Source organism: Bos grunniens, chromosome 19 (genome assembly GCF_055505025.1).
Source record: "Bos grunniens cultivar Pamir isolate PY7600 chromosome 19, Bosgru_T2T1.0, whole genome shotgun sequence".
In the NCBI taxonomy this organism is placed as follows: Eukaryota; Metazoa; Chordata; class Mammalia; order Artiodactyla; family Bovidae; genus Bos; species Bos grunniens.
The window spans coordinates 36,982,203-36,995,859 of record NC_141183.1 but is presented as its reverse complement, the minus strand read 5'-3'; the positions used below and the strand labels follow the sequence as shown (position 1 = coordinate 36,995,859).

Here is a 13,657-nt window from a genome sequence, read left to right as displayed (position 1 = left end):
GTCTCTGCTTGTTCCCCTCCAGTGATGGAGAGCTCAATAGTAAACAAGGCAGCCAGTTCCTTCTACTGTTAGTTGACATGCACTATCAGAAAGTGCTTTGCTGTGTTGAGCTGAAATCTGAAATGTACCCGTTTCTAGTGCTGCCTTCTGGGATGAGAGGGACTACACTTTTTTTTTTCTTGTGCAAGACTACCCTTCAAATGTGCAGAGACCAACATCGCATCTACCGTCTCTTCCCAAGAACGCTTATTTTCCCCATCATGCCCCTGAGCACCCTGACTCCTCAAAGGGATGGACCCCAAGACTGAATGCAAAACCCACACTGGACACAGTTAACATGGATCACAGATTCTCTAATACAGATGCCATTTCGGGGTAGAGAGGCCAAGCCTCACACTTCAGAAACTACTCCAAGTTGACCGTAATTAAGTTTACGATCAATTTAATTCCCAATGTTTCACAAGAATTCCTGTCAAAGCAGATGCCCAGCAGTCTATTCTTAATGACTTACAGTGTAAGTCACAAATGCATGACTGGCTATTTATTCCTGCTCCTATTATTTCAGTAGTTCCAGGAGCCTGTCAAGGTCCCTCTGAATCCTGCCTGCCCCTCCTTGGGAGGACCTGTCCCTCCCAGCTGTCACATCTGAAGGCATGATCTGTCACCTCTCCATATCTGCAGCTAAGTCATGGGGCACATACGGGCTTTTCTGGGTAGTGGTCCCTCCCTGGCTCCAGGCCTGGACAAAGGCAAATCAGGAGGGATGAGGTGGGCCCAGGGGCCTCCCGAGCCACTCCTCCCAGAGGCCCACCTCCCAGGGCCGAGGCGGAGAGCCCTTGAGCCATGAGCAGCTCCCGCAGCCGGGCCACCTCTTCCTGCAGCTCCCGGATTAGCCGGGCGTTAGGGTCCTCATTGATGACGGCGTTGCAGCGGATCTGCTTGGTGCGGTCAGCATACCTGGATGAGGAGGGAGGAGCGGGACCAGTGAGGGCCAGACACAGGCGACCTTGGTCTGCTGCCTGATGCCCTCTCTCCCTTCCACGTTTCCTCACAGTGGGGTAGAGTTGAAGGTCAGCCCTCTCTCATGCACAGGCTCCTGAGGCTCCTGGCACTTCTCATGTCCCACCCCAGCCCTGCCAGAGCCCCACCTGAGGGTGCTAAGAGTCTCTTCATAATTGATGTCCGCGGGGCTCAGGGCTGCAATCATTGCTGTGCGGGAATTCCCACCTGTGAATGGAGAGCAAGGGAAAGCTTAAGCCGGGCGGAGTTCTAAGAAAAGTCAGACTGGGTCTCAGGGGCAGGGGGGCCTCACTACCCAGGCAGGGGTCTGAGAGGGTCACTGTTCAAGGTAAGGTGAAGCTAAGAGTTGAAGCTGATCATGAAACTGACGGTCAGAAGAAGTGGGGACATCAGACATCTGTGGGATGGTCAGAGGTCAGGGAGAGGAGGATGAAGTCAGAGCGGCTGTGGGGTCTGAGGGTTCACAGGGAGCCCCAGGTCAGTGAGGCCCGTGGCTTGGCAAGGAGGGTACGACCTTGATCTCAGAATGAGGACACTGTCTAAAGGATGCCCCGGGCTCAGGTGGGGAGTCAGGGGACAACTGAAGGACTTGAGGTCCCAGGGACGGCAGTGGGTCTGGTCAGATGCATCAACAGGGGTTAGCAGGACTGGTGGCAGGGTCGGCAGAGAAAGAGAGAGAGAGAGAGGAGGAGTCCCTCACCCAGATTCTCCTTGAGCAGCCAGGTAAGCACAGAGTCCCTGTAAGGGATAAAATCTGACTTCCGCTTCTTTGATTGCTGAAGGACGGAAGGAGGAAAGGGGGTCAGGGTGGCCACCTGCTTTGTTCACTTTCCCAGAGCCCCTTCTCCTCCCACGCCCAGCTCTCACCATGTCCGCAAGGGCCGAGATCACCTTCCCCAGAGTAGTTAGGGACTTGTTGATGTTGGCGCCTTCCTGGTGAGAGGAACGTGGGGAATGAGGCCCTCTTCTCCCACTCCGATTCCCTTCGCCCCTCCTCCCCACAGCCAGAGCCCCACGTTACAAGCAGAAACCACCTCCCTCAGGGCCCAACATGGCCCTGTCCGTCCCTCCCAAGCACCTCACCTTTAGGCGCATGCCCCGGGCCCCTGAGGAGTCGGCCCGCTCGCTGCCAGCAAGGTCCACCAAACTGATCTTACTGACCTGGTCAGAGGAAGGAAGCAGGAGGTGACTGGGCAGTTAGTGGGGAATACAGAAAGCCAGGAATGGGGGAGGGAGAGGGAATAGGTAAGAAGACAGTGAGGGCTTAGTTACTTGTCCATTTGTTCATTTATTTGTTTACGATGTTCATATGCCCTCTGTGTGCCAGGACAAGGCACAGTGGGCTCCAAGCTCTGCCCTGATGAATCTAGCAAGAAGGACATACACTCAAACAGGAGACTGCATCCCACTGATCTGATGGAGGAAGCACAGGGCAGGGGCCATGGGAGCCCAGAGGTGGCCCTTGACCAAGCCTGGGCAGGGAGGGAGGACACAGGGCCCACTGATCTCATCTCTGTCTCTGTGACCAGGCGGGAGGGGGCCCTACCTTCTCGGAGTCCAGTCCAGTGAGCTGGTCGTGACAGCGCTGCGTGAAGACAATGGTGAAGACAGCATGGGAACGGCTGCTGGTCTCATTCATGTTGGTGGCAGCCACGGTCCTGGGTAGGGGAGGGAGTGATCAGTGGGTCCTGCCCCACACCTTCCTAACCCCGGCTCCCTTACCCCTGCACCCCGTCAGCCCGCCTCACCGCGCCTTATTGCCACAGTCCATGAGGTCAGCAATGTCAGCGTAGGAGGTCACAGCCAGTTTAGACAGGTCCTGCACGTAGGGGCCCAGGATGGGGTGCTCTCGGACCCGCAGAGAGCCCCGACTCTTGGGGTTCAAGAGGTCTCGTACCCTCTCGCAGTAGATCTCCATGTAGCTCACCTGAGTCAGAGGAGCAAACTAAACACCACAAAGCTAACAACCATACCCAGTGTAAAACTTACTGTGGACTCCCACTGGATACAACACAGGTAACACTGAGCGTTTACTATGTTTACCCTGCATTGCTAAGCATTTTACAAGCACAAGCTCACCCGATCCTCCCAATAACCCTAGGAGGGGACCCCTGATCATTATCATTTTAGACAAACATCCTCAGGAGCCGAAAGAGAAATTGTTCGACCAAAGCCGGCAGAGCCTAGAATAGATCCCAGGCTGCCTGACTCCAAAGATGCCCTTGGTCTTAATCACCCTGCTCACCTCCTCCCTACCCAGGGGACACTGTGTACCACCTCCAGCCCCCTCCCAAGACCTGGGCTTACCTCCACAGAATAGGATAGCTCAGCGCTCTGGTTCTTACTAACACGAGAGAAGAGGTCCTCACAGAGCTGGAGGGGGACACAGAGAGGCACAGAGATGCTGCTGTTTACGGCACACCTGCGAAGCCCAGCACCAGCCAGGCCAGGTCTCAGGTGACCCTGTTTAACCCTTACCACAGCCCCAAGGAAGGGATGGGATCATTTGCATTTTACAGAAGGGAGAGTCACCTCTGAGAGGTTGGCTTGCCCAGGATCTCAGGTTAGTATTCAGTGAGCCAAAATGCAAACCCAGAGCCCATGTGCAAGGCCACAGTGCTGCAGTCAGGAAGAATATGGGTCAATTCTCAGCTATCCACAACTGATTTTTCCTATGGTCAATGCCTTGACTACACCAGTCTACAGCAGAACTACACTCGCAAGTAATTCCGAGACAAGGTAAGATGGCAGAAACTGGTAGAAGCAAGCTTCAGACTCAGGGCTCTCTGCCACCAAAGCAGTGGCTCTTCTCACTGAGCCCTCTTGGCCCTAATGTCCAGGCTGTGGCCAACCTCAACCCCCATCACCTTCCCTATTTCTGAGGACCTCAGAGAGCCGTCACCCTGAGACCCGGACCTTCCTCCCCTAGAGGCAGCTGAAGATGCTCCTGCCTCGGCCTCCCTGCCAGGCCCCGTGAGTACCTGGGGCACGATGCCCTGCTGCCCCGGCTCCTGCCGCCCCATCATGGTGTAGGACTTCCCAGCCCCCGTCTGCCCATAGGCAAAGATGCACACATTGTAGCCTTCAAAGGCATGCAGCAGCATCTCCTCTCCAATGTCCCGATACACCTGCTGCTGAGATGCAAACTGGGGGTCCTCCGCCTAGGTGAAAGGGGGCAAGAGAGACAGCAGGAACCCTACATGACTCTGTCCTTGGTATCCAGGTGCCCAAAGGTCCTGTGTGCTCCCTACCCCCATCACGGTCCTGATTATCCCAGAAGATCCCATCTGGTCTCCTGCTGGTCCTCATTACCCTGGGGACTCTGCCTCCCCCTCCCAGTCCAAGTCACAGGCACAGGGTCCTACCTACCCCCACCCACAGGTGCTGGTCCTCCCAACCCATCCCCTGGAGGTCCAATGGCCTAGCAATGCCCCCTTCCCCAGGACCTAAAGCCCCTGTCCCTCATTGCTTAGCTCTTCCCCCAGCCCAGCAACCTCACCGAAGTGTGTGACCAGTAGGAGTAATCGAAAGTGAAGCTTTTGGGGGCATCCTTGCTCTGTTTGGGATTGATGATGGCTGAGAGCAAAGGAAGTAAGGCCAAAGTCAGGTACTCCCAACCTCTGCCCACTCCCCACAAACCCCTAGAATCCAGGTATCCCATTCTCCACCTCTATCCTAATTCATCTCTCCCCTTTAACACTCCCCACCCCCTCCAGGCACCAAAGCTAATTTTGGCTTCCCAGGACCCGCCCCCCCTCCCGGCTGCCTCCCTGGATTGGGCAATGGAGGGCTTCAGGCCAACATTCCCCCTCCCAGGGACTGGGAGCATGGAAAGGCCAGCCCCTGTCCTTACAACTAGCACCTGCTCTGTGCCCAGCACAGCCCTCCTCCCGGTTCGGCCCAGCAGGCCTGGCCGGTATAGTGGGCCTAGCCTGCCCTGCCTGTGCCCAGCCGGGCCCTTGGGACTCACTCACAGGTGGTGCTGCCCTGCATGCTGACCACACACTTGGCATCCTGGCTGGTCTCACGGGCATTAAAGGGCCGAACTCTCACTGCCACTTTCACTGAGGCGCCAGCCATGGCTCCAGTACGCCCACCCTCCTCAGCTGGAGAACAGACAGAAGAGGTGTCAGAGTAGCTGGGGGACCCTGATGTCACCTCCCAGCTTCTCTCAGGAACCAGCCTCTCCACCCCGTCCCGTCCCCGGCTATCCAGCCCCTGAAAGACCTAGTTTGTGTTCCCCTGGCCTTCCTCCCCAATGTCACTCTCCTTGGGGACTCCCGGAGGTGCGCCTGCCTCTCTCCCCAGCCATATCCCAGCTCAGAAGGACCTGGGTTGTCACCCCAGAGTTACCTGGCGTCCTGGCCCCAGACCAGGGGAGCTGTATCAGTTCTGGCTGCCACCGGCCCTCGTAGGAGGAGCCCCATCCTACACTGGGGGCCTGGCCGCGCCAGCTGGGGCTGTGGGGAAAACCCTGGTTGTGGGGGAAGAGTGGTTAGGAGGCACCAATGGCTCCAGAGGTGTGTCTGGGCTGCCAGGGTTGGAGGGCAAGGGGTAGGGGGTAATATCACAAAAAGTGAGGCCGGCTGTCCCTCTGGAGTGGCCAAATGCAATGTGAATCCAAGGGCAGGGATGGTGATATTTTTATTCCTCGTCACTCACAAGTGTACTGGACGTTCAGATAGAGAAGAGAGAAAGAGGCTGGACAGAGGACAATTGAGACACATGGTCAGAGACACTGAGGCCGGTGGGAAGCAGGGGCAGAAAGTCCCCGACACCACGACACCAAGAAAACCAGAGCGACCAAGACTGAGATTATGCTACAAGGGAAATAATGGAAGAAATGGAAATGAAGACCTAGAGGACAGCAAACACAGAAATGTTCAACAGGCAGAACTAAAGCACAAACTGGAAGCCCAGAAATGAGATGAGAGAAAATCCCAAACATAAGACCTGCCCTAAAATTCCCCAACAGGGTCAGTCAGGGAGAAGTAGAAACCAGTTCCCACCTAAGGTCCATGACCTGCACACAGAGGGAAGGACTGCTGATGGTCAAAGTCCAATGGCTGGAGGTCCAGCCCAGAACTGGGCTCCATAGGGCCTGCCTGTAAGCCCCAAACCCCTTGCCCAGCCCCCAGCACTTCCTCCTTAGGATCCAGGACAATGGGCAGGAGAGGGTGGGGTTATCCTGTAACCATCCTACCATCCCCCAGGGTCCTCTGTTAAGGATCCAGAATACCTGTGTTTAGGGGAAGTAGGGTACCCCTGAAAAGGGAGAGAAGGGAAAGGAAGCAGGCAGGTCCCAGCTCCAGCCTGGGGCTAGAGCGATGGCGTCCACTGTCCTGGGGAAGGTGCCAGGCTGGAGCCCAGGAATGTGGGTGATCTGGTGCCCACACCCAGGGAGGAGAAGCTGAGCAACCCACACCCACGGACAACAGGGTGGAGGGTTGTGAATACAGATCAGGGATGCTGGGTCCCCCTTCTGTGGCCCTCGAAGGGCCTCAAACCCCTGTCCTGCTGGGCCGCACCTCACCAGCCTTTCTGGCCAGGGCATGGGAGGGGTGAGAGGGCTGGTCTGTCCAGGACAGGAAGGGAGTAGCTGAAACCACAGAGGCTGTCTAGGGGAAGAACAGCCCTGACCCCCAGACCCTGACTAGGGGACGGAAGGGACACACTGTGGTGACGCCCTGACAGCTTCTGGGACTGGGAATGGGGTGGCACTGCTGGGGGCCTGTGGCGTAAAGGACTGAGAGAGAGGTACAGGGGTCGGCCGGTGCACTGTATAGGGGCCCGGGGGTACCGGGAGAAGCCGCGGCTGGAGTGAGGCCGACTGACCCCAAAGAGGTCCTCGGGCCACCTGCACCTTGCCCGCCCCGCAGTTTTCACACAGGCCCCCGGCTCGGCCTTTCTGGGCGGCCATGCGGATCCTGTCCTCCAGACCAGCCAACCGACGGCCGGCCCGGGCCTGGCACCTCTCTGCGCCTCCGCGGGACAAACAGCACATGATCCCGGCTCCCGCGGCCAGCCGGCCCCCACCGAGTGGTGCAAACCGGGACCCCGGCTCCCCGCCCCCCTGCCCGGCACATTCCTCCGCGGGCGTCCCCTCCCTCACCCCCCCGCTTCCCCAGCTCTCACCTCGTCGCCGCGGGGCTCCCGGAGCGGCTGGGCAGAGTGCAAAGGGACAAACTTTCCGGGAAGCGTGAGACGGGAGCGGGGGCGATCCGGGGCCGGTTCGGGGCTGCCCCCGCCCCTCGCCGGGTCCCCGGGCGGCGGGCGGCGGACTCGCGCCCCGGGGGCGGCAGCAGTAGCGGCGCCAGCGGCCGGCGCCCGCCCGGGCAGCGCGAGCTGGGGCGGGAGCGAGGGGCGGGGGACCGGCGGGCGCGCGCGCGCGGATGGGAGGGCGGGCGCGCGCCGTCGCGAGAACGGCCCAGGAGCGACCCGGACAGCTGTTAAAGGGGCAATGTCCCCGGGACTGAGGGACCCACCAGGCAGAGACAGGGGAACTGAGTTGCGGACGCGGGAGGGCGACCCGGACGCCGGAACTCCAGAGGGTGGCCAGCCCCACAGAAGCCGGGAACGGTGGGGGCCGACCCCGGTAGGGGACCCAGGCCCCTGACGCGCGCACGTCGCCGCCGTCGGAGGCGCGCTCAGGGGGTGGAGCCGCCAGCCGAGCCCCGCCCAGGAGGTGGTGCGGTGCAGGCCCCGCCCCAAGGCTCGAGGCACTGGTCGGCTCCACCCTCGGCTCCTGTCGCCGCCTCACTCCTCAGCGCCTGGTGTAACGTTCTAGAATTCGACGCGCAGCTGCCTCAGGTGCCCTGGCCAAGTGCAGTCGGCAGCGGCACCACCACTCGGGCGCTGTGTCTCTGCCTGGTCCTTAGGTTCGACAGGGCCCGCAGTGCCATGTCGCCCCCTCAGGCCCAGGCCACTCCTGCCTGCTCAGCCTGGCCCCAGCAGGCCTCAGCCCCGCAGGGCCCACCACCTGGAAGCCACATCAACTCCTCAGCCCCCAAATTGTGCCTTCAGGCTTAGCAGCTCCTCACGCCTTGGTCAGCTGCCAAGGGTCCCTTGAGCTCCCTAAGCTCTAAGCCTTCCCTCTGGACAGGGCTTTCCACCCCAACGACCTCCAGGCTCTAGCTAACTCAGCCCGGCCAGATTCCTTGGGTCCTCTTCTGCCCTGTCAGACTCAGGTTCCCCTCCCAGACTTGGCTGCCCCCCCGCCGCCCCCGCGCTGCCCCGCCCTCCCCCAAGCCGGTCAACCATCCAGGACTCTTTCTAGCTTCCTTAGCCTCATCTTTCTCTTAGATCTGGCCAACTAGACACCCAATTACTAAGGTCTGAATGTCCCTCAGCGGCCACCTGCTCCCTAGTTCAGCTTCCTCTGCTCTGGCCCAAGATATTCCATTAAAACCCCATCTGCCCTTTCAGCTTAGCTTTACTGGCATTTGCCAGCTCAGCTCTAAATACTCTTCTCTTCATTCTTCATTTCCTTTCTCAGCCCATCTTAGTTACCTTTGAATAAATACTTATTCACCTGCAACAGTTTCCAATTTTCTGGCATTTATGCTGCCTCTCCTAACTCATCTAACATTCTTATCTGCATTGTCTGCCCACCCCAACTGGCTCTCAGGTCACCTTTTGCTGTCTGGAATTGTGGTCCTGTGTAACTGACCTCTGCTCACCTTCTACATCTCTAGACATTCCCACTGCCCCCTCCTTCCTCGTCACCAATTGACCGTGACCGCTCTGTCCACACTTACCTTTCATTAACACCTCATTCCTGGTTTGTTTACCAACCCTCAGTTCTCTAACTGGCCCCAGCCACCAGTTCTGTACCAATTATCCCCAAATGCCTTTTGCTCTGTCTAATTCACGTTTCATTCTTTTTCATTTCATTATCCCATATTGCCAGTTAAGTCACTCAACTGCCATCTGTCAATTTCACTTACTCTGTGTATTCGGCTTAGGAAAAAAGATTTTTTTTTTTAATCTTTCACCATTTCTACATTTCCTGTGTTTGCTGTCTTGATTGTGTATGTTCAGCTAATGAAAATATTCAGCACTTGAAATACCTTTTCAGCTTTCTTTCCTTTCTTCTGGACCTATACATCTTCTTTCCAATCTTTACATTCATTCATGGTGAATTACATGAGTCAATGATTCATTTTCCATTATCTTCCCAGCACCAATGAGGAGACTCAGTCCAGCCTCCCAACCCTGTCCAGTCATGCAAGTACAGGAAGATGCAGACAACCTTATCCCTTTTGCCAAGTGAGTCCTCCCCACACAGTTGGGGAGGGGGGAATGAGATGGAGGCAGGATTCCATGTCTGGGTTCTTCCCCAAGAGGAGTACGAAATAAGAAACAAGAATCTCGGTGCCTGGTCTCAGGGGATTGGTGATTTATTAATTTACTCAGCAAATTATTTTTGAACACTAATAGTGTTCTAGGCACTGAATATTAGGCATTGGGTATTCAGCAATTAGAAAGATAGGGGTCCTGCTCATAGAGCCAACATTCTACAGGGAGGAAATAGAATGTGTACATGAATAAATATAATTTCAAATAGTAGTAAGCACATGAAAAAATAAATGTACAGTATAATGTAAGTAGAATGTCTCTGAGACTCAAGTATATAGAGTGTGACTGTGGAAGGGGAAGAGGAGATGAGTTTGAATTGAGATCTGAAAAATGGGAAGGAGCCAGTCTGCTAAGAACCAGGGAGTAGAAGAAGGAATTGTAGGTTTGAAAAAACAAAACGAAGTCCCAAGAAAAGAACTAACTTTCTGTTTTCTAGGACCAGGAAGCCCATCAGCAAGTTAGTGATCAAAGGAAAAGTGGAGTAAAGGCAGACAGGGGGAGGCCAGTCACATAGGACCTTATGGGCCATTGAAAATAATTTGAACGTTATGCTAAGGACAGTAGAAATCAGTGGGAGTTTCTAAGCAAGGAAATGACATGAGCAGACTTTCTTTTCCTTCAACTTTTTTATTATGGAAATTTTCAAACAACCACAGAAGTAGAGAAAATAGTAACCACGACACCGGAGTACCATTTTTAGTCAGCTGCAATAATTATCATTAGATGGATAATCTTTGTTTTTTGGATACACCACTCGGCTTCTGGAATCTTAGCTCCCCAAACAAAGATTGAACCTGGGCTCTCAGCGGCAAGAGTGCTGAGTGCTGAGTGCTGAGTCCTAACCATTGGACCACCAGGGAAGTCCCTGGTGGATAATTTTTTTCTTGATACACCCATTCAGCCTCCTGCTACTTAGACCATTTTGAAGTAACTTTAAACAGGGTATTATTTCACATAATCATTTCTAAAAGATTACTCTGACTGCTATGTGCAGACTAGATTGTTGAGGGATTCAAATGGAAGCAGGGAATGGAGGAGGACGCAATTGCAATAGTCCAAAGAGGGGAAAACGTGCTGGAATATGGTGGTGGGAGTGGAAATGGTGAATGGTAGTTAAATTTGAGTGTATTTCAGATGTAGAACTCACAGGATTTACTGATAGATTGGATATGAGGGGTGAGGCCGAGTGAGGCATACCAGATTTTTGGTTGTAGCAACTGGGTGTTTGGGGTGCCTTTTGGCAAGATGGGGAAAGCTAGGGAGGAGGTGTTGAATGGGCAGTTGAACCTGCAAATCTGAAGTCCAGGGGAGGAGCTAGAGCTTGAAATATAGATTTGGGAGTCATCAGCACATTGATGGTATTTAAAGTCATGGACCTGGGTGAGATCACCTACGGAGGAATGAAGATAAAGGGCCGAAGCCCTGGGACTTTCTTCTAGACAGCAGGAAAGCAGACATCTGGTCAGTCAGTCTGGCAGCTTTAGAAGTGATTAGAACTGTTCTCAAACAACTTTTGCACACCCTACCTAAAGGATATTAGTATTTCTGAGTTGTTGTTTACTCACTAGGTCATGTCGAACTCTTTGTGACCCCATGGACTGTAGCCCGCCAAGCTTCTTTGTCCATGGTATTTTTCCAGGCAAGAATACTGGAGTGGGTTGCTATTTCCTTCTCCAGGGGATCTTCCTGACCCAGGATCGAACCCTCATCTCCTGCTTGGCAGGCAGATTCTTTACCACTGAGCAACTAGGGTAGCCCCTAGTGCTTCTGAGATGGAGAGATATAGCAGGAGTGAATAGAGACTCTGCTCTCCTGGATGCTTGCATTGACTGAAAGGAACCTGTTGAATCACTTGAGTAGCCAGGGCCTCCCTCTCTAACAGCCCTGCTTGCTAAGTATGATGTTCTCTGGTTGTGGGGTGTAGAAGTTTGAGATTCAGTGAGATCTGAGGCTCAGACAATTGCTAATCTCCATGCTCACTCCAGCTCCAACTGCCTTTCAAATCAGTCTTCACCACCTTTCTCATCTAAAATGGATAAGGGAGGACATGGCCTGAGGGAGCCTGGGCAGCTGTGTGGTCCTGTGGTAAGATAAGACTCCTCAATCCCTGGACTGAGTAGGTACCGTAAGGGAAGAGCCAGAACTGAGCCTACCTTGTCCTCACCTCAGGTGTTCTAGGGTGGTCAGCCGATCTCCACCCCACTGCTTGCCTTCCCAGAGCCTCGGACTGATGCCCCAGCACTATGGAGACACCTTCTGGGAGAATCTTAGTCAAAGGCCCAGGTGGGAGAAATGGAGAAACGGGACTAACCAGAGGTGGGAAGGGGAGGCTGTACAATTTTAAACTACCATAAAGCCTTACTGTAGCAATAAGTCCTAGTCTCAGGATAACTGCCCCACCAAGTGATGGACATGGTAGCTCCTAATGCCAGGTAGGTGGTTGGGAGAGGTTGTTAGAGAAACAACATGGATAGGGATATTCTCTTTGCACTTAGCCCCCTTTTTGTGCTTTACAGCCCCACCTGGATGGAGGAACAGTACACCCCACCCTTGCTGGTATGATGAACTTTCTGCCCTTTGACACTTCTTGGTTAAGATCACACCCACTGCCATCCCATCCCCAGCTCCCCTTATTCTCCCTTCCCTCTGGTCTCCCCCAGCTAGTGCACTGAGCAGGCCCTCCTTCCTATGAATCAGTCATCATGTTTTCCAGATCACAGCCATGTTTTTGTAATCTGGTCTTCCCAAGACCCCTGGTTCCCTATTTCAGTCCAAGCTCCCCCGAGAGACTCATTTCTGCCTTCTAGCTCCCTCTCCCCATTATCTGGTACAGAGAGCCACTGGTTGCTCCCAGCCTGGCCAGTATGGCCCTGAGGGACTCCCACCTCCTGAGGTGCTCTGCAGAAGAAAAAGGAGGAGGCCATGTTCAGGAGGAATGCAGCAGGGATCTGGGGGCATCCCAGCCCGGGTAAGGGCGGTCACTCATCACTTGGAAGATCTAAGGAGGCGACAGAGAATCATCAATGAGTAAGGAGACACATCAGGGCTCTGGGAGCCAAACGGTATGGGGACAGGGTGGCTTGAACTAAGGAAGAGGTGGAGAGCTTTGAGGGAATTGGAGGTTGCTTGGGAGTGTGCCATGGTCTTGGTGAGATTGAAGCAAAGTTTCCCATAATATGGGAAGGAGGAGGGAATGAAGGAATGGGGGATTAGTCACCTGAGCTGAAAGGAGTGGAACCCTGGTTACTGAAGACAGGAAAGCACTCCACAGAACTGGAGGATGGTGCAAAGCTAGAGGTCACCTCTGAGCCCCCGGATGGGAAACTACTTCAGTCTGAGGGGAGCAGAAGGTTGGAAGTGCAGAGTTGGAATGTGTCAAATGATAACACTCCTGGGTCCCAGCAGGAACTATTTCAGGGGGGGAAGATGAAGAATGGAGAGACAGGAAGCCTGGCCTCCAGGCCCCTCTTTCCTAAGCCTTAAGTCTCCACAGACTGAAGAAGGCCCAGTGGGGCAGCTCTGGGGCTGCGTCTGGGCCTCTGCTGGTTGACAGTGATGGCTGTGGCTTCCCCAGCACCACCGAACACCCTGATCGGGAAGAGGAGAGGGCAGACTATCCACAGGAGGAGGACCACTTCCTCACTTCTGGCAGGGCCCAGGTATGGATGGCTGAAGAGGACTTTGGTGGGTGGTGATGTGGACCCTTGGTCTTGCATGGGGAGACAGGGGAAGCCAAGAGCCACATGGGATAGCTGGATGTGAGAGGGACAAAAGTAAAGTAGGCCAGATCCTGAGACTTGGGGGTACCTGGGTTTGGGGCCTAGGAAATCTGAAGACCTATTGTTTGATTCTTTTTTTTTTTTCCTTCTTTTTTTTTTTTCTTACAGCTGCTTTGGTCTCCCTGGAGTCCCCTGGGCCAGGAGGGGTCTTGTCTCTCCAGGCAGCTGGGCTCTATGGGCTCCTTCAGCGCTGTCACAGCCACTAGGAACCCCTTTTACCATCCCTGGTGGGTGGAACTGCAGTCTGAGGAGTAGGGAGAAAATGTCCAAACCCAAGATGCTGGCCGTGCCTCAGGGGCCTAGGATTGGGAGCTGGAATCTCCAGTATTTCGGACATCAAGGCATTCCTCCTTTCCTTGGCCTCTCCCATCTTCCTCTCCCCGCCTCTGAAACTAGGCACGAGCAGCCCCGATGGCCTCCCCTCTCCACTCTCAGAGGAGCCCCCCAAGGCTCCCTGCCACTATTCTCTTCGTTCTGTTATTAAAAAGCAAGCAAGTGGA

The 13,657-nt window shown here is 54.8% G+C and overlaps 2 protein-coding genes across 13 annotated transcripts in view; one reads left to right on the top strand and one right to left on the bottom strand.

Annotated features, from left to right (window-relative positions):
• The window catches only part of KIF1C (kinesin family member 1C), a 22,143-nt gene extending 14,771 nt beyond the window's left edge, over positions 1 to 7,372 (bottom strand). For 2 of the 5 annotated variants that reach the window (XR_015148015.1, XM_086359435.1), the window contains exons 1-13: positions 7,156 to 7,372; positions 5,374 to 5,494; positions 4,995 to 5,126; positions 4,520 to 4,596; positions 4,002 to 4,181; positions 3,328 to 3,393; positions 2,769 to 2,947; positions 2,567 to 2,678; positions 2,104 to 2,181; positions 1,888 to 1,953; positions 1,721 to 1,796; positions 1,149 to 1,227; positions 812 to 957 (exon numbers count right to left, since the gene is read on the bottom strand). Coding sequence is in view for 4 of the 5 variants with exons in the window: in XM_086359435.1 (XP_086215561.1) it covers positions 812 to 957; positions 1,149 to 1,227; positions 1,721 to 1,796; positions 1,888 to 1,953; positions 2,104 to 2,181; positions 2,567 to 2,678; positions 2,769 to 2,947; positions 3,328 to 3,393; positions 4,002 to 4,181; positions 4,520 to 4,596; positions 4,995 to 5,100 (1,165 nt within the window). In the remaining variant the exon portion in view is untranslated. Of the gene's footprint in view, positions 1 to 811; positions 958 to 1,148; positions 1,228 to 1,720; positions 1,797 to 1,887; positions 1,954 to 2,103; positions 2,182 to 2,566; positions 2,679 to 2,768; positions 2,948 to 3,327; positions 3,394 to 4,001; positions 4,182 to 4,519; positions 4,597 to 4,990; positions 5,127 to 5,373; positions 5,495 to 7,155 lie in introns of all 5 variants that reach the window. The other 3 variants (XM_086359437.1, XM_086359436.1, XM_086359438.1) reach the window with 3 other exon arrangements.
• On the top strand, positions 6,800 to 13,657 carry INCA1 (inhibitor of CDK, cyclin A1 interacting protein 1). Of its 8 annotated transcripts, none has more exons than XM_086359474.1 (7): positions 6,800 to 7,059; positions 9,201 to 9,288; positions 11,548 to 11,661; positions 11,895 to 11,934; positions 12,212 to 12,405; positions 12,872 to 13,037; positions 13,266 to 13,657. In XM_086359474.1, exons 1-7 carry the CDS (start codon positions 6,939 to 6,941, stop codon positions 13,410 to 13,412), a joined length of 870 nt encoding a protein of 289 aa, XP_086215600.1. In that variant the 5' UTR covers positions 6,800 to 6,938; the 3' UTR covers positions 13,413 to 13,657. The 8 variants fall into 8 exon arrangements, with proteins under 8 accessions (XP_086215600.1, XP_086215596.1, XP_086215594.1 ...); XM_086359470.1 differs by lacking the exon at positions 6,800 to 7,059 and adding an exon at positions 7,419 to 7,599 and having other exon boundaries at positions 12,953 to 13,037; XM_086359468.1 differs by lacking the exon at positions 6,800 to 7,059 and adding an exon at positions 7,421 to 7,599.

Bases quoted from the DNA above. Each gene is read 5' to 3' on its own strand.
- INCA1 (XM_086359474.1), top strand. From the start codon at position 6,939: ATGCGGATCCTGTCCTCCAGACCAGCCAACCGACGGCCGGCCCGGGCC. The intron at 9,289-11,547 runs GTGAGTCCTCCC...TCCTCACCTCAG, and splicing joins AACCTTATCCCTTTTGCCAA to GTGTTCTAGGGTGGTCAGCC. The intron at 13,038-13,265 runs GTATGGATGGCT...TTTTTCTTACAG, and splicing joins TCACTTCTGGCAGGGCCCAG to CTGCTTTGGTCTCCCTGGAG.